This window comes from Schistocerca serialis, chromosome 3 (assembly GCF_023864345.2).
Source record: "Schistocerca serialis cubense isolate TAMUIC-IGC-003099 chromosome 3, iqSchSeri2.2, whole genome shotgun sequence".
Classification (NCBI taxonomy): domain Eukaryota; kingdom Metazoa; phylum Arthropoda; class Insecta; order Orthoptera; family Acrididae; genus Schistocerca; species Schistocerca serialis.
Window position 1 is genome coordinate 134,252,802 of NC_064640.1, and position 23,940 is coordinate 134,276,741.

The 23,940-nt window shown below is 44.9% G+C and overlaps 1 protein-coding gene across 5 annotated transcripts in view; it reads left to right on the top strand.

The window, feature by feature from the left end:
• LOC126469834 (uncharacterized) overlaps positions 1-23,940 on the top strand; it is a 214,450-nt gene that overhangs the window by 136,365 nt on the left and 54,145 nt on the right. For all 5 annotated transcript variants that reach the window (XM_050097129.1, XM_050097126.1, XM_050097127.1 and 2 more), the window contains exons 5-6: positions 778-953; positions 21,760-21,959. In XM_050097129.1, coding sequence (XP_049953086.1) covers positions 778-953; positions 21,760-21,959 — 376 coding nt within the window. The remainder of the gene's footprint in view (positions 1-777; positions 954-21,759; positions 21,960-23,940) is intronic.

Genomic DNA, 23,940 nt, shown 5'->3' on the forward strand with positions numbered 1-23,940 from the left:
ACTGACATTTAATTTGTGCACAACCAATTCAGATAATTTTTCTGACGTGGAGCGGTTGTTGTCAATCATTACATATGTAAATGATCGCCGGCCGCTGTGGACGAGCGGTGCTAGGCGCTTCAGTCCGGAACCGCGCTGCTGCTACGGTCGCAGGTTCGAATCCTGCCTCGGGCATGCATCTGTGTGATGTCCTTAGGTTAGTTAGGTTTAAGTAGTTCTAAGTCTAGGTGACTGATGACCTCAGATGTTAAGTTCCACAGTGTTCAGAGCCATTTGAACCATTTTTGTAAACGGACACAGCACGTTCCTCACAGTATTGGTAACGAGTAAGATTTCGACACGAGACTCAACGATCACACGATTCTCTTTTCGAAAATCGTTCAAAAGTTTGAATAAAATCTTCTTGGGCTCTTAGCTTCGTCAGGTGGTTATACATGTAGGAGGCTGATGCTGCTGTCAACCCTAGAACATTTTATTCAGACATGTTGCACGAGAGCACGTATTCAGACATTCAAACGTTTGTGCTGAGACTACCTAGAAATATCTAGAGCTCTCTTGTCTGATGTTGTAGGTTAAGAATTTTGTGTGTTGGACAAGACATCGCTAAGCACTTACTTTGCACTAATGTTGTAGAGGGTATACAAAATTGAATGAGTAGTCATGCGCCGAAACTAATCTAATTGTTATGTAATAGCAGGACCTATAAGAGTAAGTTAAGACTGGCTGCTGTCTGTGAATATTATGCGGATAATTTGATCTATTTTCTGTGTCTCTCAGGGTAACCACACGAACGATGAGCAACTCCGTGGATGGTTTAAGAACATGGAACGTCTGAGGGACATGCTGCACACAAAATTAAGGGGTTGGGTACACGATATGACACTCATCGGCGAGCAGATAGCGAACTACAAGATAGAAGAAGACAAGAACAGCACTGTGAACTACATAATAAGGTATAAGCCAGTGTATATTCAAACCTTTTCGAACTCGTTATGATTCGTGAATGTTTCTTTCATTTTGTTCCACAGGCCGTATTATTTACTGTTATAAAACCTACTTAAATATTTAATTTAAGATGGACTAAAAAAAGTGACTGGTGGACAATAGTGAAGGAGATGGTTGCAGCAACTAGCCATTTAAAATGTTTTGGGACTCCGTTTAATCTTCAATTTTTGGGTTGGTCTTTTAGCTTTAAGTCCGCCCCGAGAGCTGAGTGGTTGCCGGCTCTGCGTGTTCGGTCAGAGAATTTAGCTACCCTCTGTAATAAAAAACTGAATGAACGGATCAATGAACAACCTGAACGAGTATCATCGGACGTCCGCCACGAACAAATTCAACGAACAATGTAGAACAAAATGAGATTTTTTAAAAAGTAATCAGTGCAGCGGGTTGTCACTCCAAGGGGCCCGGGTTCGATTCCCGGTTGGGTCGGAGATTTTCTCCGCTCACCGCTCAGGGACTGGGTGTTGTGTTGTCTTCATTATCATCAGTGGAAGGCAATGGGAAACCACCACTGGAATCACTTCCCAAGACGCTCATGCGGTGGACCTCTCTGACGAGGCTCCCCCATGACAAGACCTGCCGTATGGCAAAACATAAAGTTTTAAGTTTTTTGTCTATGGGCAACATACTATGCAGCAGATAAGCAGAGCAAACTACACTTGTGGGACAAAAGTCATGAGGCAGCGATATGCACATATACAGATAGCGGTAGTATCGAGTAAACAAGTTACAAAAGGATAGCGCATTGTCGGAGCTCCTTCACCTGCAGTAACCTAAAGGTCCTTTGCCAACAATCATCCAACCTGACTGCAGCTGATTCATGTGAAAAGATTTCCAACGTCATTATTACCGCACGACGGGAACTAAGACTTTGAACGTGGAATGCTAGTTGAAGCTAGACGCATGACACATTCCATTTCGCAAATCGTTAGCGAATTCAATATTCTGAGATCCACAGTGTCAAGAGTGTGCCGAGAATACTACGAGGTGCATTCAAGTTCTAAGGCCTCCGATTTTTTTTCTCCAGACTGGAAAGAGATAGAAACATGCACATTGTTTGAAAATGAGGCCGCGTTCATTGTCAATACGTCCCAGAGATGGCAGCACCGTACGGCAGATGGAATTTTACCACCAGCAGCGAGAATGAGAACTGTTTTAAATACTTAAAATGGCGACGTTTTCCTTACTTGAACAGCATGCAATCATTCGTTTTCTGAATTTGCGTGGTGTGAAACCAATTGAAATTCATCGACAGTTGAAGGAGATATGTGGTGATGGAGTTATGGATGTGTCAAAAGTGCGTTCGTGGGTGCGACAGTTTAATGAAGGCAGAACATCGTGTGACAACAAACCGAAACAACCTGGGGCTCGCACAAGCCGGTCGGACGACATAATCGAGAAAGTGGAGAGAATTGTTTTGGGGGATCGCCGAATGACTGTTGAACAGATCGCCTCCAGAGTTGGCATTTATGTGGGTTCTGTGCACACAATCCTGCATGACGACCTAAAAATGCGAAAAATGTCACCCAGGTGGGTGCCACGAATGCTGACGGACGACCATATGGCTGCCCGTGTGGCATGTTGCCAAGCAATGTTGACGCACAACGACAGCATGAATGGGACTTTCTCTTCGTCGGTTGTGACAATGGATGAGACGTGGATGCCATTTTTGAATCCAGAAACAAAGCGCCAGTCAGCTCAATGGAAGCACACAGATTCACCGCCACCAAAAAAATTTCGGGGAACCGCCAGTGCTGAAAAAATGATGGTGTCCATGTTCTGGGACAGCGAGGGCGTAATCCTTACCCATTGCGTTCCAAAGGGCTCTATGGTAACAGGTGCATCCTACGAAAATGTTTTGAAGAACAAATTCCTTCCTGCACTGCAACAAAAACGTCTGGGAAGGGCTGCGCATGTGCTGTTTCACCAAGACAACGCACTCACACATCGAGCTAACGTTACGCAACAGTTTCTTCGTGATAACAACTTTGAAGTGATTCCTCATGCTCCCTACTCACCTGACCTGGCTCCTAGTGACTTTTGGCTTTTTCCAACAATGAAAACACTCTCCGTGGCCGCACATTCACCAGCCGTGCTGCTATTGCCTCAGCGATTTTCCAGTGGTGAAAACAGACTCCTAAAGAAGCCTTCGCCGCTGCCATGGAATCATGGCGTCAGCGTTGTGAAAAATGTGTACGTCTGCAGGGCGATTACGTCGAGAAGTAACGCCAGTTTCATCGATTTCGGGTGAGTAGTTAATTAGAAAAAAAATCGGAGGCCTTAGAACTTGAATGCACCTCGTAAATACCAGGCATTATCTCTAGCCACGGACAACGCAGTGGCCGACGGCCTTCACTTAACGGCCGATAGCACCGGTGTTTGCGTAGAGTTGACAGTGCTAAGACACAAACAATACTGCTTGAAATAACCGCAGTAATCAATGTGGGACATACGACGAATATATCTGCTAGGACAGTGCGGCGAAATTTGGCGTTAATGGGCTATGGCAGCAGACGACCGGCGCGAGTGTCTTTACTAACAGCACGACAACACTTGCAGCTCGTGACTGTATGGGTTGGACCCCAGACGACTGGAAAACTGTGACCCGGTCAGATGAGTCTGGATAGTAGGGTTAGAGTGTGGCGTAGACCCAAGTTATCAACTAGGCTATGTGCAAGGTGGTGGTGACTCCATAATAATGTGATGGTCGAGCTGTTCTAGGCACTTCAGTCCAGAACCACGCTGTTGCTGCGGTCGCAGGTTCGAATCCTACCTCGGGCATGGATGTGTGTGATGTCCTTAGGTTTAAGTAATTCTAAGTCTAGCGGACAGATGACCTCAGATGTTAAGTCCCATAGTGCTTAGAGCCATTTGAACCATTTTGAATAATGTGACCTGTGTTTACATGAAATGGACTGGGTCCTCTGGTCCAACTGAATCGATCATTGACTGGAAGTGGTTATGTTCGACTACTTGGAGACCATACAACGATGGAATTTTTATGGGCGACAGTGGGCCACGTCACTGGGCACAGTTGTTCGCGATTGATTTGAGGAACATTCTGGACAGTTTGAACGAATGATTTGGCCACCCATATCGCCCGATATGCATCCCATCGAACATTCACGGGACATAATCGAGAGGTCATTTTGTTCACAAAGTCTTGCACCGGCAACACTTTCTCAATTATGGTCGGCTAAAGAGGCAGGGTGTCTCAATATTTTTTTCAGGTGACTTCCAACGGCTTGTTGAGTCTATGCTACGTCAAGTTGCTGCACTACACTGGGCAAAAGGACGTCCGACATGATATTATGAGGTATCCCATGACTTGTCATCTCAGCGTATTTCATTGAACCGTGTTCCTATTTTGTCTAGAGATAATTCCGTTGCTGCCATATACTACCTAAGTTTTCATATTTTGTTAAACGATTATAATGTGGAAAACTCTGTAGTAACTGAAACGAAAACTAAATGTGTCGTCACCATATACGGGACAAAACAAATTAGTGACCTCCAGGAAAAGTCACGTTAATACCTTGTAATGCAGCCCCTAGCATAGATAATGGAATTGTTTCGGCAAGAAATGGAGTCCTAAGGTCACGTACTTAGCCTTTTTTCGTTTATTGAAATGAACAATTTCAATAAATGAAAAAAGGATAAGCAGCGATGAGGACTGAATAAATACTGGGTTGATGTCGGGAGAGGTTGGATGGAGGGGGTGGGCATTGGATATGGTTTTACAATTTGTGCTGGAAGTGGTGTGTCTAAATATATTCTGGGCATAAAGCGTAAACGACGGAGGCTGGGAGCGACAGGGGCAGCGGGTGTCTATCTCCACTGGTGGACATGTAGGGCCGTGGAGTGGTTATGTCAGGACTGTTGGGGATGGTGAGTGTGTCTTGCATGTAGGAGGCGGTAAGTTTTCCTTGATTTAAATTATCAGGAAGGGGTTAGTTGTTGAGAGGGAGTGAGTAGTATGTGGAGGATTGTGGTCGATAAGTTGGTGGGAAGCTTTCCATCTCTTGCTGGAAAAAAAATTTGTAGTAAGATCTTATGGGACCGAACTGCTGAGGTCATCGGTCCCTAAGCTTACACACTACTTAATCTAACTTTAACTTATGCGAAGGACAACACACACACCCATGCCCGAGGGAAGACTCAAACCTCCGAAGGGAGGAGCCGTGCGAGCCGTGACAAGACACCTTAGACCCCGCGGCTACCCCGCACGGCGTACTTGCTGGTGTTTATGGGTAGTGTCGTATTGAGTTTAGAGCATGTTTGTCGCCAGTGCAAGCTTCTTTCTACTTTAGGGAGATTCGCGTCATATCTCTGTGACTACTGATGTCATATTAGTCTCCCACTCATGGGTGTGGAAGAACTAGTGGAAGTGATTACGAGATTTTCAAGAGCTCGTGGAGTGAGAAGTCCGTTGGTTAGATGGCACTAGTGTGTGTGTTCAAATGGCTCTGAGCACTATGGGACTCAACTGCTGAGGTCATTAGTCCCCTAGAACTTAGAACTAGTTAAACCTAACTAACCTAAGGACATCACAAACATCCATGCCCAAGGCAGGATTCGAACCTGCGACCGTAGCGGTCTTGCGGTTCCAGACTGCAGCGCCTTTAACCGCACGGCCACTTCGGCCGGCAGGTGTGTGTGTGGGGGGGGGGGGGGGGCGAGGGGTGTTGGCAGTTTCTATCAAGCTATGTTATTGGAGACACCTTCGTGGTGTGGAGGATAAGAAGGTGGCTTTCGATTTGGGTGTAGATAAGCTCCCAGGAGGATTCCCAGATTTTGTTGTGGTGTTCTTCGATTAATTTACGTGGGTTATGGTGTGGTGGGTATGAAGGTGGGGAGTGTGGATTAGGACTGACAGTCGGACTAAGACCTGATCGCTTCCTATCACATCAGACGTTTGAAACTATGCATCTGAGTCTCTTTGGAGGCGGGTGTGTCGAGAAAGTGGACTAGGTCTCCTGAAAGAAAGGTTATCAACTTATGTCCCCACTTAAGCTAAGCATGGGAACAACTGTGGATATTCAGTCAGCTACAATGTTATGGGTGGAGAAGGACTGCTCAGTGTGAGCGAGGAAACTATATGGAATAGGATGATTCAGACAGAAAGATGAGTGGACAGGGTTTGAACAGGTTTTGTAGCCAGATGGTGATGTTTTTGAGGAACTCAGTCGCTAAGCCACATGAGGCTATTGTTTGGGGGTTATTGGTTCCCCACTCTATAACTGGCATGGCTACTGTGTGCGGGTTATTGTTTTGTTGTATGTTATAGGGTGACATGTAGGTAGTGTCGTGGGGTAAAAGCATGGATAACCTTTCGGGCACATTTGTTACTGAGCTAGGCTGTGTTGAAAGGATAATGTAATGCTGTGGTGCTATCTGCATTTAGGAAAGGTAGTATAGGGAAGAGGTCAGCTATAGAATTGGTAAACTGCGAAAATGCAGCTGGTTGTGCGAATAGGTGATGGTTCCATTGAGGTGGAACGCTGACTGGGCAGCTAGAGAGAATTTTTCTAGGTTGTGGGGACACTTGATTTGGTGGATGTTTTTGAGAACTATGTTAACAAATTTGACTATATCTTTCTCTGCAGGTTAGAGAGATTGTGAAGATGATGAGATCTGCAGTGTCTGTAAGTTGGAGGGTTTTTGCACTGGTTTATGCGGTGTCCATTGTACTTCATTGTAGTCGAGACAGTGAAGGCAGTGGATGGCGTGTAGCTGAGCTTTGAATAGTTTGACTTTATGGCGTTGTACACTCCTGGAAATTGAAATAAGAACACCGTGAATTCATTGTCCCAGGAAGGGGAAACTTTATTGACACATTCCTGGGGTCAGATACATCACATGATCACACTGACAGAACCACAGGTACATAGATACAGGCAACAGAGCATGCACAATGTCGGCACTAGTACAGTGTATATCCACCTTTTGCAGCAATGCAGGCTGCTATTCTCCCATGGAGACGATCGTAGAGATGCTGGATGTAGTCCTGTGGAACGGCTTGCCATGCCATTTCCACCTGGCGCCTCAGTTGGACCAGCGTTCACGCTGGACGTGCAGACCGCGTGAGATGACGCTTCATCCAGTCCCAAACATGCTCAATGGGGGACAGATCCGGAGATCTTGCTGGCCAGGGTAGTTGACTTACACCTTCTAGAGCACGTTGGGTGGCACGGGATACATGCGGACGTGCATTGTCCTGTTGGAACAGCAAGTTCCCTTGCCGGTCTAGGAATAGTAGAACGATGGGTTCGATGACGGTTTGGATGTACCGTGCACTATTTAGTGTCCCCTCGACGATCACCAGTGGTGTACGGCCAGTGTAGGAGATCGCTCCCCACACCATGATGCCGGGTGTTGGCCCTGTGTGCCTCGGTCGTATACAGTCCTGATTGTGGCGCTCACCTGCACGGCGGCAAACACGCATACGACCATCATTGGCACCAAGGCAGAAGCGACTCTCATCGCTGAAGACGACACGTCTCCATTCGTCCCTCCATTGACGCCTGTCGCGACACCACTGGAGGCGGGCTGCACGATGTTGGGGCGTGAGCGAAGACGGCCTAACGGTGTGCGGGACCGTAGCCCAGCTTCATGGAGACGGTTGCGAATGGTCCTCGCCGACACCCCAGGAGCAACAGTGTCCCTAATTTGCTGGGAAGTGGCGGTGCGGTCCCCTACGGCACTGCGTAGGATCCTACGGTCTTGGCGTGCATCCGTGCGTCGCTGCGGTCCGGTCCCAGGTCGACGGGCACGTGCACCTTCCGCCGACCACTGGCGACAACATCGATGTACTGTGGAGACCTCACGCCCCACGTGTTGAGCAATTCGGCGGTACGTCCACCCGGCCTCCCGCATGCCCACTATACGCCCTCGTTCAAAGTCCGTCAACTGCACATACGGTTCACGTCCACGCTGTCGCGGCATGCTACCAGTGTTAAAGACTGCGATGGAGCTCCGTATGCCACGGCAAACTGGCTGACACCGACGGCGGCGGTGCACAAATGCTGCGCAGCTAGCGCCATTCGACGGCCAACACCGCGGTTCCTGGTGTGTCCGCTGTGCCGTGCGTGTGATCATTGCTTGTACAGCCCTCTCGCAGTGTCCGGAGCAAGTATGGTGGGTCTGACACACCGGTGTCAATGTGTTCTTTTTTCCATTTCCAGGAGTGTATATAAATGAAGGCTATTTTTGACTGGTTCATAAATGCTGCTAGAAGTTCTGAGAAAAGACGGACTAAATTGGTGGGACCTTGGTTGTTTATGGATGTGGATGATAGTTCAGACTTCTAAGTTGGGGTTGGAGTTGATTTTCAGCATGACCTCCTCCCCTTGATTTTAGGGGTGACATCCTTAACCATGATGGTAAGTGTCGGTGGGTGGTGTGGAACATATTGTTGTCTGAGTGAGGACAGGAGGAGAGGTGAGACTAGAAACCAAAGGCAGGAGGGCTGCGGAATAGGTGGCTGCAGAAGTGAGCATAGACGGATTTGATAGTGATAGTTTCTTACTTATGTATGATTTAGGACATTTATGAGTTTGGGGTTTATTTTCAGGTTTCCTCTAATTGTATTTTCGGGTTCTGAACTTTAGATCTATATTGAGACAGCATGAGGTTGTAAGTGCTCGAGGAGGAGAAATGAAATGTGGAGGATGGACAGATTGGAAGATGATAGTTGAGAGGATGTTTAGTTTCATGTCCATGAATTTAGTGAAGTTTTTTTTGTTTTTGGAGTAGGGGGATGGAGGATGAGAATATCTGCTGAATCTCGTTTGTGCGGTCTTATGACTGCATTGAAGACGTTTGTGGGATAGTAGGTGGCACTAATCGGGCGTAAGTAGGGACATGAATAGGATATTCTGATGATGGTGATATCAGTGCAATGGTGGCAGATATGGTTGAACTGGCACTGGCGGTGGGTATGATAGCGATGCGGAGCTGGCAATGGTTTTGATGATGGCGCTGTCGATGTCAGGGCGATAGAACCGACTATGATGGTGCAGACGGTCAAGGTGACCTTGATGGCACTGGGGCATTTGGTGGCAGCAGTTGATAAGGAGCTGCAGAATTGGTGCTCATGTGAATGGTAAAACACTTCAAAAGACGGGGAAGGCTGGATCATTGTTGGCAAAGGACTGCAGGTGAAGGAGTTGAGGTGGTGGCGCAAGTTAGTGTGTTTATTTTAGTTCGATATGGATACGCAGTCGAACACTAGAGATCTACACACACACCAAAAAAAGTTTTGCATCACCTTAGTTCCGAGAGTTCCGGAACCTGTACAGAAAATTGGAATAGAGATCAACATAAACATCATTTCCACCCTCTTTCTTGCTCATGAAAACGACACATTGCATGTTGAACCACCATACAGAGATACCTTCAGAGGCAGTGGTCCATATTGCTGTACACACCAGTACCTCTAAAACCCAGCAGCACGTCCTCTTGCATTGATGTATTCCTGTATTCGTCGTGGCATACTATCCACAACTTCGCCGACCGCTGTGCCCGAGCGGTTCTAGGCGATTCATTTCGGAACCGCAATGCTACTACGGTGGCAGTTTCGAATCCTGCCTTGGGCATGGATGTGTGTGATGTTCTTAGGTTAGTTAGGTTTCAGTAGTTCCAAGTCTAGGGGACTGATGACATCAGATGTTAAGTCTCATAGTGCTTAGAGCCATCTGAACCATTTGAACTATCCACAAGTTCATCAAGGCACTGTTGGTCCAGATTGTCCCACTCATCAATGGCGATTTGACGTAGATCCCTCAGAGTGTTTGGTGGGTTACTTCGTCCATAAACAGCCCTTTTCAGTCTATCCTAGGCATGTTCGATAGGGTTCAGGTCTGCAGAACATGCTGGCCACTGTAGTCGAGCGATGTCGTTATCTTGAAGGAAGTCATTCACAAGATGTACACGATGGGGGCGCGAATTGTCGTCCATGAAGACGAATGCCTCGCCCATATACTGCCGATATGGTTGTACTATCGGTCGGAGGATGACATTCCCGTATCGTGCAGCCGTTAAGGCGCCTTCCATAACCACCAGCGGCGTACGTGGGCCCCACATAATGCCACTCCAAAACAGCAGGGAACCTCCACCTTGCTGCACTCGATGGACAGTGTGTCTAAGGCGGTCGGCCTGACCGGGTTGCCTCCAAACACGTCTCCGACGATTGTGTGGTTGAAGGCATATGTGACACTCATCGGTGAAGAGAACGTGATGCCAATCCTGAGCGGTCCATTCAACATGTTGTTGGGCCCATCTGCACTGCGCTGTATGGTGTCATGGTTGCAAAGGGAGACCTCGCCATGGACGTTGGGAGTGAAGTTGCGTATCATGCAGCCTGTTGTTGTTGTTGTGGTCTTCAGTCCTGAGACTGGTTTGATGCAGCTCTCCATGCTACTCTATCCTGTGCAAGCTTCTTCATCTCCCAGTACCTACTGTAACCTACATCCTTCTGAATCTGCTTAGTGTATTGATCTCTTGGTCTCCCTCTACGATTTTTACCCTCCACGCTGCCCTCCAATGCTAAATTTGTGATCCCTTGATGCCTCAAAACATGTCCTACCAACCGATCCCTTCTTCTAGTCAAGTTGTGCCACAAACTTCTCTTCTCCCCAATCCTATTCAATACCTCCTTATTAGTTACGTGATCTACCCACCTTATCTTCAGTATTCTTCTGTAGCACCACATTTCGAAAGCTGCTATTCTCTTCCTGTCCAAACTGGTTATCGTCCATGTTTCACTTCCATACATGGCTACACTCCATACAAATACTTTCAGAAACGACTTTCTGACACTTAAATCTATACTCGATGTTAACAAATTTCTCTTCTTCAGAAACGATTTCCTTGGTATTGCCAGTCTACATTTTATATCCTCTTTACTTCGACCATCATCAGTTATTTTACTCCCTAAATAGCAAAACTCTTTTACTACTTTAAGTCTCTCATTTCCTAATCTAATCCCCTCAGCATCACCCGATTTAATTTGACTGCATTCCATTATCCTCGTTTTGCTTTTGTTAATGTTCATCTTATATCCCCCTTTCAAGACACTGTCCATTCCGTTCAACTGCTCTTCCAAGTCCTTTGCTGTCTCTGACAGAATTACAATGTCATCGGCGAACCTCAAAGTTTTTATTTCTTCTCCATGGATTTTAATACCTACTCCGAATTTTTCTTTTGTTTCCTTTACTGCTTGCTCAATATACAGATTGAATAACATCGGGGAGAGGCTACAACCCTGTCTCACTCCTTTCCCAACCACTGCTTCCCTTTCATGCCCCTCGACTCTTATAACTGCCATCTGATTTCTGTACAAATTGTAAATAGACTTTCGCTCCCTGTATTTTACCCCTGCCACCTTCAGAATTTGAAAGAGAGTATTCCAGTTAACGTTGTGAAAAGCTTTCTCTAAGTCTACAAATGCTAGAAACGTAGGTTTGCCTTTTCTTAATCTTTCTTCTAAGATAAGTCGTAAGGTTAGTATTGCCTCACGTGTTCCAACATTTCTACGGAATGCAAACTGATCTTCCCCGAGGTCGGCTTCTACCAGTTTTTCCATTCGTCTGTAAAGAATTCGCGTTAGTATTTTGCAGCTGTGACTTATTAAACTGATAGTTCGGTAATTTTCACATCTGTCAACACCTGCTTTCTTTGGGATTAGAATTATTATATTCTTCTTGAAGTCTGTGGGTATTTCGCCTGTCTCATACATCTTGCTCACCAGATGGTAGAGTTTTGTCATGACTGGCTCTCCCAAGGCCATCAGTAGTTCTAATGGAATGTTGTCTACTCCCGTGCCTTGTTTCGACTCAGGTCTTTCAGTGCTCTGTCAAACTCTTCACGCAGTATCTTATCTCCCATTTCATCTTCATCTACATCCTCTTCCATTTCCATAATATTGTCCTCAAGTACATCGCCCTTGTATAAACCCTCTATATACTCCTTCCACCTTTCTGCCTTCCCTTCTTTGCTTAGAACTGGGTTGCCATCTGAGCTCTTGATATTCATACAAGTGGTTCTCTTCTCTCCAAAGGTCTCTTTAATTTTCCTGTAGGCAGTATCTACTTACCCCTAGTGAGACAAGCCTCTACATCCTTACATTTGTCCTCTAGCCATCCCTGCTTAGCCATTTTGCACATCCTGTCGATCTCATTTTTGAGACATTTGTATTTCTTTTTGCCTGCTTCATTTACTGCATTTTTATATTTTCTCCTTTCATCAATTAAATTCAATATTTCTTCTGTTACCCAAGGATTTCTATTAGCCCTCCTCTTTTTACGTACTTGATCCTCTGCTGCCTTCACTACTTCATCCCTCAGAGCTACCCATTCTTCTTCTACTGTATTTCTTTCCCCCATTCCTGTCAATTGTTCCCTTATGCTTTCCCTGAAACTCTGTACAATCTCTGGTTCTTTCAGTTTATCCAGGTCCCATCTCCTTAAATTCCCGTCTTTTTGCAGTTTCTTCAGTTTCAATCTGCAGTTCATAACCAATATATTGTGGTCAGAATCCACATCTGCCCCTGGAAATGTCTTACAATTTAAAACCTGGTTCCTAAATCTCTGTCTTACCATTATGTAATCTATCTGATACCTTTTAGTATCTCCAGGATTCTTCCAGGTATACAACCTTCTTTCATGTTTCTTGAACCAAGTGTTAGCTATGATTAAGTTATGCTCTGTGCAAAATTCTACAAGGCGGCTTCCTCTTTCATTTCTTCCCCCCAATCCATATTCACCTACTATGTTTCCTTCTCTCACTTTTCCTACTGACGAATTCCAGTCACCCATGACTATGAAATTTTCGTCTCCCTTCACTACCTGAATAATTTCTTTTATCTCGTCATACATTTCATCAATTTCTTCATCATCTGCAGAGCTAGTTGGCATATAAACTTGTACTACTGTAGTAGGCATGGGCTTTGTGTCTATCTTGGCCACAATAATGCGTTCACTATGCTGTTTGTAGTAGCTAACCCGCACTCCTATTTTTTTTATTCATTATTAAACCTACTCCTGCATTACCCCTATTTGATTATGTATTTATAACCCTGTAATCACCTGACCAAAAATCTTGTTCCTCCTGCCACCGTACTTCACTAATTCCCACTATATCTAACTGTAACCTATCCATTTCCCTTTTTAAATTTTCTAACCTACCTGCCCGATTAAGGGATCTGACATTCCACGCTCCAATCCGTAGAATGCCAGTTTTCTTTCTCTTGATAACGACGCCCTTTTGAGTAGTCCCCGCCCGGAGATCCGAATGGGGGACTATTTTACCTCCGGAATATTTTACCCAAGAGGACGCCATCATCATTTAATCATACAGTAAAGCTGCATGTCCTCAGGAAAAATTACGGCTGTAGTTTCCCCTTGCTTTCAGCCGTTCGCAGTACCAGCACAGCAAGGCCGTTTTGGTTAATGTTACAAGGCCAGATCAGTCAATCATCCAGACTGTTGGCCCTGCAACTACTGAAAAGGCTGCTGCCCCTCTTCAAGAACCACATGTTTGTCTGGCCTCTCAACAGATACCCCTCCGTTGTGGTTGCACCTACGGTACGGCCATCTGTATCGCTGAGGCACGCAAGCCTCCCCACCAACGGCAAGGTCCATGGTTCATGGGGGGTATGCAGCCTATTGTGCACATTTTCAGTCGTAACACGACGTCCTGTGGCTGCACGAAAAGTGTTATTCAAAATGGTGGCCTTGCTGTCAGGGTTCCCCCGAGCCATAATCCGTAGGTAGCGGTCACCAACTGCCGTATTAGCCCTTGGGCGGCCTGAGCGAAGCGTGTCATCGACAGTTCTCTCTATCTCCTCCATGTCCGAACAACATCGCTCTGGTTCACTCCAAGACGCCTGGACACTTCCCTTGTTGTGAGCCCTTCCTGGCACAAAGTAACAATATGGACGCGATCGAGCCGCTGTATTGACCGTCTAGGCACGGGTGAACTACAGGCAACACGAGCCGTGTACCTCCTTCCTGGTGGAATGACTGGAACTGATCGGCTGTCGGACCCTCTCTGTCTAATAGGCGCTGCTCGTGCACGGTTGTTTATATCTTTGGGCGGGTTTAGTGACATCTCTGAACAGTCAAAGGGACTGTGTCTGTGGTACAATATGCACAGTCAACGTCTATCTTCAGGAGTTCTGGGAACCGGGGTGATGAAAAACTTTTATTGATGTGTGTATAAGGGGTGCAAGGCTGCAACGGCGGTGGCAGAGCTTTGACACCGTCATTCTAGTTCACAGAGCGCAGCATTACGCGTATGTTCTGTAGTTCTCGTATCACCATTTACAGTAGGCCATTAGAAAATTCCACCAGTCGCCTTAATTACTACCCCCCCCCCTTATGAGTCCTCTCCCTCCGTCTGTTTCCCCACCCCCCTTCGTTTTTCCTCTCCTCCCCCCTTTTTTTTACCCCTCATCTGTCCACCTCCCCCCCGCCCATCTACCCTTGGCTGTGCTGTGTCATCTTCGTGCCGACTTTTTAGTGCAGTGTTTCCAGTGAGTGATAAGTGTTGCGCGTCTTTTTCTGTAGTGTTGCGAACTAACATCATACTGTCGCTGGGTGTGATTTTTATATCTCTTGCGAACAGAAACCAGACTGTCGCCGTGTTTTTTAATTGTCTGTCTACTATTTTACCGGCCTGCGTCCTGTGTATTTTACTAGCATCGCCAACCCCTTTGTCTTATGTTTTAACTTTCCACAATTTTCCGCCGTTTTACAATTTAAGTCACCGTTTTATCGCGGGCCTTTATTGTTTCTTATCTTCTTATGTTTTAAAAATTCTGTAGGCTGAAGAGCAGCGTACTAAGCTGCTGCCAGCCCGCCCCCTTCGGGGGGAATCGAAACTCAATAAAGGAAAAAAAAAAACCTTAATAACTGCCGTCGCACAACGTTTGTAGTAATGGTTTCAGTGATACAAGACAAAACTATGGATCGCACACTGAACGCTTGGAACAGCCTATCTAAGAGCATTGGTGACGATTGGCTATCGCGGTAGTAATCTCCTAGGGATTAGTGCAGAGGCCTCTGGACACTTCAATAAGCTGTAGTGAGTAAAGAAAGGTGACCACTAGAGGTTGCCTAAGGCTCTATGTCGACAGTTGTCAAACGAAAACACTTTATTTACTGCGTCTTCTGTTAACTTGTCACTTTATGTGTCAATGCAAGTGTTCCTAAATTGACTACAGTAGCCAATAGTGTATCGTTATTGGTAAGTAATACGCTTGCAAATGGTTCATGAGTTTCGAGGCTTCTTCTTACACATTTCTTTCGTAGAAATTAAATACTCACCTCCTAGGTGCACTTAAACGTGTTCTTTGGTGTCATTAACTGAAGAACCCGTTGCATCAGTATAAAAGCATCCCTCTCCTCACGGAAACCTCCGTACAATAATTATCCAGACCATTGTCAGTACCCATCTACTTCTTCAATCGTGAAAACAGATTAATTTCATCACGGCGTAGAGTCTAAATGTACCAACTTAGTAAGCGCAGTTGGAATGGCTCTGTACGTCCATGCCCAATATACAGCAACTGGAATACAGCACATGGAAATGATTTGTGAGCCTCATCACCATTACATCACATATCTTGGAAAAGATTGCTTTGTAGTGAAGCTGGGGACCCAGAAATCAAATGGAATTCGTTATCATGCACTTTCATCCTTTAACTCACAATGTCTCTCTCAAGCATTACTAATATCCAAAGACCAGGAGTAATAACTCTTCATTGTAGTTGGCGGTATTTAAACTTTCCCTCGTTGCAAGAGCTGTGGGGAATGCAGTTATAGATTAATTAGGAAAAAGAATTTTCTGCGGCTGCAATTAAATACTCTTCATTTTAATGTACCATGATCAATTTTGAGGCTTCTAGCTTCATCGTAAGATTTACGTGATACATACGCATCGAATTGGTGTGCGGTATGCTTACGTTAGGACCCGGCGACCGGTTGCAGATCCTCGTAAATAAATATTTTTTTCGGTAGTGGTACGTTAATTCATGGTAGTTTCTGTCAGGAAACTTGTAATGCAGTACATAAAGATCAAAAGTCTAGTCTCACACGCAGTAATATCCGACAAATGTGCATGCAGACGGCACTTCTGCATGTAAGCAGAAACCAGGCGAAAATGCAACCACTGTCAATGGTTTAAATGAATAAAAACACAATGTGTACGATAAAATAAGTACACATTTTTAATAGTTGCAAAGACAGTCTTAAAATACCTTAAGTGATCAAAGCATGCGGACTCAACCATTGGTTTATCTGTAAGGAACTGAGAAACAACGCTCTGGTGGGCGGTTTTCGGGTTTAAATCACCTTGGGGTATGACCACAGCAGGTCGTAGCACGGGCCCTCCGTGTGCCACAAAGTGTGATCTCAAGATTATGGCAACGATTCCAGCAGACAGGAAACGTGTGCAGTCGTTACAGTACGGGACGTCCACAGTGTGTACAAACCACAAGAAGGCTGTTATCTCACCATCAGTGCCCGCAGACGGCTACGGAGTACTGCAGGTAGCCTTGCTCGGGACCTTACCACAGCCGCTGGAACAGTTGTCTCCAGACGAACAGTCAACAGACGACTGAACAGACATGGTTTATTCGCCCGGAAACCTGCAGGATGCCTTCCACTGACCCCTGGCCACAGGAGAGCCCGTAAAGCCAGGTGTCAAGAGCACAGTACATGGTCATTGGAACAGTGGTCCCAGGTTATGTTCACGGATGAGTCCAGGTATGGTCTGAACAGTGATTCTCGTCGGGTTTTCATCTGGCGTGAACCAGGAACCAGATACCAACCCCTTAATGTTCTTGAAAAGGACCTGTATGGAGGTCGTGGTTTAATGGTGTGGGTTGGGATTATGATTGGCGCACGTACACCCCTGCATGTCTTTGACAGAGGAACTGTAACAGGTCAGGTGTATCGGGACGTTATTTTGCACCAGTATGTCCGCCTTTTCAGGAGTGCAGTGGGTCCCACCTTCCTCCTGATGGATGATAATGCACGGCCCCACCGAGCTGCCTTCGTGGAGGAGTACTTGGAAACAGAAGATATCAGGCAAATGGAGTGGCCTGCCTGTTCTCCAGACCTAAACCCCATCGAGCACGTCTCGGATGCTCTCGGTCAACGTTTCGCTGCACGTCTTCAAACCCCTACGACGCTTCAGGAGCTCCAACAGGCACTGGTGCAAGAATGGGAGGCTATACCCTAGCAGCTGCTCGACCACCTGATCCAGAGTATGCCAACCCGTTGTGTGGCTTGTGTACGTGTGCACGGTGATCATATCCCATATTGATGTCGGGGTATGTGTGCAGTAAACAGTGGCGTTTTGTAGCACATGTGTTTTGAGACGGTTTTCTCAACTTATCACCAATACCGTAGACTTACAGACCTGTGTCGAATGTGTTCCCTATGTGCCTATGCTATTAGCTCCAGTTTTGTGTAGTGCCACGTTGTGTAAATACCCTTAATTTATGAGCATGAGTGTAGTTTCGGAGAATTAATCAGAACTCTAACATCTACTAGGTTCTACATAGGTAACTCTACAACCACTGATGATTAAGTTTTAGTAAAATAGTTTATTGTCCCATTAATCTCTCACTAAACGGTAGACTGGTGATCAACACAAGTTATTATGCTGAAATGATAAAATGGTTCGAGCCCCAAACAGAGGACAGCAACTCACTATATAAATTTAGAAAATAAATAAATTATCTGGAAAACCTCAGACCGTATTCAAGGCTATAAAATTACTGAACCATGATCATCAAGAAACTGACTAATTGATGCAATGATTCACTGTCCTAAATGTCGATTAGTCAATAAATTTAAATGAAGTTTCCATAAGTCAGCTTGAAACTTAAGTCCAACACGGTACAAAACAGAGTCCGAACAGTGCAGAAATATTTCTAAGTCCCACGGAACGCGAACTATTACAAACACTCAACGAATGCAGCTGTACCACCACTCATACCCAGGCAGAGGCTACATCCTTCAACTCGTCCCAAACTACATCTGCTGCATTCCCTTACTGATTGACTGTGAGGAAGTTGGCTGTCGACCTTCAAAAGACTCGGTCACCTCCTCCAGAAAACCTTCTCCAACTCTCACCACCACCACCAGCGAAAAGTGCGCTTCATGTGATTACCAATCCTTTTCTACAACTTTTTATACATTTAGTTAGATTAAAGTTCCGTTTGCACCATTACCTGCTTGTTAGAATCCCACATTATACTCTTATATAATAATAATTTTAGGTGCCATAATTTGCCTTCAAATCAAAGATTTACGGTCTGTTCTTGCAGTGACGAGAATTGTTTATACTCGTGGTAGCTTTACTGTTTATCATATAACTATGAATGGTACAGGTTTTCAAAAATCTATAGGTACCAGTCATTGAATACTGGTCCCTGGTTTCACTGGACCAAAGATCGGAATCTTCCTACATATCGGTCAGTGGGCCTGAAGATGGAGTAATATATCACCAAAATTGGTTGCTCGATAAAATAACAATTGGAAATTTAGATGTCTGAAAGGTGTTTTGATTCGACACTTTGAAAGAGACTCCACCAATGCGTCTTATGAAGAGCTATAAATTGTATCCTCGATCCCTTTTGTGGAACGAATACTTGAAAAGGTATAAATTATTTAATGAATTTATTACTTGTATTCAAATCTATTTTTCTCTTTATCTCCTCTCATATAGCATTTGCAGGTCATGTCTGTATACCACTGGATTCGTAATCAAATTTTCTTTCGACTGACACCTCGTGCTCCCATGTAATCAGCATAGTTTGCGCTGCATATGCGCAAATAAGTACAATTAGAAAGACTCAACGACTACCGGACGCTGACGTCACGCCCCGCCAGCGAAAAACCCCTCTGGAGCCAGACTGCCTTGGCTGGAAGCGAGCTGCTACCCTTCGCCGCCTGGCTACGCACGGCCGCCGACTGGCTAGTGGCTCGAATTATGTCCGCACTGCACTCAACCAGACAGAATCCCAATACGCATATATGACATACCGTAATACATATTACATTCAAGTTTATCGATTAGACATCGTCTTGCTTTGAGACCTCTGATTTCAGCAGTCCTTCCAGTCTTGCAGAAGTATTGCAGCTGTCCCATCAGTTAATCCAGTCACGGAACTTTCTGCAAGGTTAAATTGGTGTATTGACCGGGACTGGAACCCACGAAATTTATCTTTTGGGGACAAGTACTCTTCCGACTGAGCTACGCAGGCACCACTCAAGACCTTCCATCACAACTCTGCTTCTGTCCGTAGCTCTCCATACTTTAAAAATTCACAGAAAATCCACTTCACAACTTTCGAGACTAACACGCCTGGAACAAAGCATATTGTCGAAAAATGGCTTAGGCACGACCTAGCGGATTGTTTTCTGAATGAATTTTCACTCTGTTTATTTATTTATCGTATGGCAATACAGACACGTAAGAAACAAACAGACAAATCACTAATATAACAAACGTTAATAATTGCAAACCAACATTACTAATATAACAAAGTTTACAGATTACAAACAAACATCAAGTCTATTAATATAATCTAACGACTCTGGAGTTGCGAGCAGGAAGTCGTCTTGGCTCCCATTATAGGCTCTTCTGGAACACTCTTCAACAATGTGGCTGATGGTCTGACTTTCTCCGTAGTCACACTGAGGGGATGGTATTTTACCCCATTTATACAGGGAGTAAACACATCTGCCATGACGAGTTCTAATCCTATTTAGAGTGGACCACGTTTTGCGTGGTAGGTCAAAACCAGGTGGCTTTTGTGTGGTGTTATGATTTTGCCATGCGTTCCATTTTTCAGACCATGCGTTTGTGATACTGAAACCTTCTTGTACACAGTTCCTTGCTGTTCTTGTTGGCGGGTTCCTAGATCGAAGCCTATTAGTGTTTGCAGCCTCAATGTCTTGGTGGATTGGCAGGCTTCGATTTCCCATGATGTTTTTGTATTCACGTACAAGGGCGTCAGTACGTCGCAGATGTGGCGGCGGGATGTGGCTTAATATTGAGAGCCATTGCGTTGGAGTGGGTTTAATTACTCCAGAAATCATCCTTAGAGTGTTATGCAACTGGACATCCACCTTTTTTACATGTGGGCTGTTTAGCCAAATCGGAGCACAGTATTCGGCAGCCGAGAATGCAATTGCTAAAGCAGAGGTGCGGACAGTGGAGGCCGTTGCCCCCCAGGTAGTACCACAGAGCTTTTGAATAATGTTGTTCCTTGTCTTTAATTTTTCGGCAGTCTTCGTTAGGTGTTCTTTAATAGATAGTGTTCTGTCCAGCGTCATGCCCAAGTACTTCGGTGTTTTATTATGCCTGAGAACGATGTTTTCAAATCGAATGTTGAGATGTTGAGTTCCTTTCCAGCGAGTTTGTTGTTGGAATGGAAGCAACTAACCTCTGTTTTGGAAGCATTTGGTTGAAGTGTCCACTTACGGAAATATTCACGCATTATCTTCAGGTCTTTCGTTAGGATATCCTCAGATGCTTCAATTGTGCTACATCTTGTAGCGAGGGCCCAATCGTCAGCATACCCGAACTTTCTTGATTGTGTTTCCGGCAGGTCTGCAATATAGACGCTAAACAGCAGTGGTGCAAGCACTGATCCTTGTGGTAAGCCATCTGTATTAGAGTATGATGCACTGATCTGAAACTCCCTGGCAGATTTAAACTGTGTGCCGAATCGGGACTGGATCCCAGATGTTTCAAATGAACGAACAAACAGCTACAGCGTGAAAAACTGTCTGGGCCATATCTCTTCAGTGTCCTTTCTTCCAGGAAAGCTAGTCCTGCAAGGAGTGCAGTAGAATTTCAGTGAAGATTGGAAAGTAGGAGATGAGGTACTGGCCGTGGGGACGGGTCGCGAATTGTGTCTGGCCAGCTTAGTCAGAGTTCTATTTGAGGTGTTGATTGTACTGTGTATACAGTTTAGTTAATACATATTTGACATATCACCTCTATCTATTACAAATTTCAACAAATATTTCATGTCTTTAACATAAATATCATATGTTCACTTCATTGCAATACACACGAAATTCTTATCTGAAGATGACATGTAACTGTGCCTATTGTTGCACTATTACTGTTTAATTTCTTTGCTCAAGCATAACCGCTCATCTGAGAAAATATTCCGCAAGAAATAGTTGTGTGTACCAACTGTACACTGGTATTATCGCTTTTTAAAAGTACTGTATTTTATGTAAACAGTTCAAATGATATATTGATAATGATATTCTATAAAAAATGGTCCAAATGACTCTGAGCACTATGGGACTTAACATCTGTGGTCATCAGTCTTCTAGAATTAGAATTACTTAAACCTAACTAACCTAACGACATCACACACATCCATGCCCGAGGCAGGATTCGAAACTGCGACCGTAGCAGCAGGGCGTTTCGGGACTGAAGCGCCTGGAACAACTCGGCCACAGCGGCCGGCAATAGTATTGTATAATTTTGCAATTCATAACAACAAGACTTTTAGTTAAAAAAAAAAGGCGAAGGTCCAATGTTAGACTCCCAGTCCACCATGCAGTTTTGATCGGCCAGCAGGTTTCAAATCAGCGCCCACTCTGCTGCTGGGTGAAAATTCATTATGGATATTTTTACATTCGTGCATACACTGTACGTGACTTGACATGCCAATTTTACTGGTTTTTAACTTTTAACTTTCCAACTTGTATGTTGCAGGCGGCCGCAGTTGACTGGTAAACTACTAACTCATCAAGGGTGGTCTCCCTACTTTCGTGACGACTTCAGTGAGATATGCGAGGTGCAACAGCCACAGGCATCGCAAATGTTCGGTCTAGCTGACGCACTGTACTCCTTCTATCATTCCTACTGGTTCTGCACTCCACAATATTTACCTGTTATAGAAAGAAGCCCCATAGGTAAGTTTAATACAAGGACGTATCCACTTTATGTTTACGCACTGATGACTGTCAACTGTATTATAATTCGGGGAATGATGTTCAGATACCCCTCTGGACATCAAGTTTTAGATCTTCCGCGGTTTTCTAAGAGGGTTGCCCAGAAAGTGATGCACCGCATTTTTTTCTCAGCCGAAAGCAATGCTACGATTGCGTAACGTTACGTACTGTATGTATTATTTGAAGTTTCCTGAGTGAGCGCGTCCAAGTTTCCGTCACTTCCGACAGATAGCGTAGCTGCAGGACAGTTTCAAAATAGCGTCTGTAGGTGATGTACACTCTTTGACATAAAACTCGACCGGCGGCCGGCCGCTTCAGAGGCTAAGTCCACGCCGATCGCGACATGGGACAAAAAAACTGGCCAACTCGCTAATTCTCAAAGTCCGGTTATCTGCACAATCTGGCAACACTGTAGACTGCGGCACTTCCTGGAGGAAAACTTGTCCCATGATAGAGAAACACTAGGCTGATTACGCCTGTGGTCTAGCGGTAGCGTGCGTTGTTTCTGTTCGTAATGTCAGTGGATCGAGAGCAGCTGGCATAAAATATTTTTATAGCCTCTTCTGTCTGAATGCTGAAGACGTGAATGTAATGGTAGCGCAGATTCAATCTATTTCGCTTTCTGACACACCGATATCAAAATTTTATCCAGTAACGATTATGCGGCAGATTTCCTGCAGACTGTCCTCCTCTGGACGCCGTATGCGGCAAAGCTCCGGGATCCATTTGCTGGCTACCGGCAGCGGCCGTGGCGACAGCAGCGGCGCTGCACTCCCCCGTTCTTTATCGAAAGCGCCTGCTCCCGCTCATCGCTTTTGATGATTTAAAACGCTTTATTATTAAATGTTGCTCCACAGAAAATTTCTACGATTTCCATTCACGCTCAAAAGCAACGGAGACAGACGCCCTGATAAGTAGGCGGGTATTATATTACATTAATCGGCAAGAGCTGAGTATGGCCCGAAATTAATTTTATAGACTGGGACGAAATTAAACCACCTCGCTACATTCGATGAATTTATAAATGCTTCATACCTCGTTTCTTTTCCTTTCAAACTCAATTATTTGTGCAACTTTTGGTCAATGGTTCAAATGGCTCTGAGCACTATGGGACTCAACTGCTGAGGTTATTAGTCCCCTAGAACTTAGAACTAGTTCAACCTAACTAACCTAAGAACATCACAAACATCCATGCCCGAGGCAGGATTCGAACCTGCGACCGTAGCGGTCTTGCGGTTCCAGACTGCAGCGCCTTTAACCGCACGGCCACTTCGGCCGGCTTTGGTCAATGTTCGGATGTTTCCGTCAAGCCGGGGTGAGCGTCTGTGGTGTAAAGTGTATTACAGTTCTTGTTTCATTCCTTATGGTAACTCTATGCGATAAACTGTGTGAATACCTTGCAATGCATGCTCTGTAGCAATGCAGGAACACTGCACATTTGGAGTTCCATGTATGGGTTCATGAAGTATTTAATGTTGATCGGAAGTGATAGTTAAGGTCATCAGATTTAGAGCAGAAAAATTTGTCGTTTTGGAGGTTTCAGAGAACGGAAAGGAATTGCTAACGCCGGTGAAAACGTCTACAGTTAAATGCTATTGCAAAAATTTAGAAGAGGGGAACTATATTAATCAACATGTGCACTTCATAAACAACCTTCTGACATGTTAGACCTATATGACGAACAAAACTCAAATTTATATCGTTGACAGTCGCTTTGAATCTTTTCAGGATCTATTTTACAGTGAAGCACCTTGGCATTTGCAAAGCAGACATCCATGATATTAACTTAATTTACTAAGTCGAATCGGACGAAGATTGATGTTTAAAGGCATTCTTCAGATTTCGTATAAAGAATTTTTACTAGCCGTTTGCAACTCCATTAATTAAAATGGAAAATAAAAGGTTGTAGTCAGCGGCTTCCACCGAGATTGGAACTGCTATG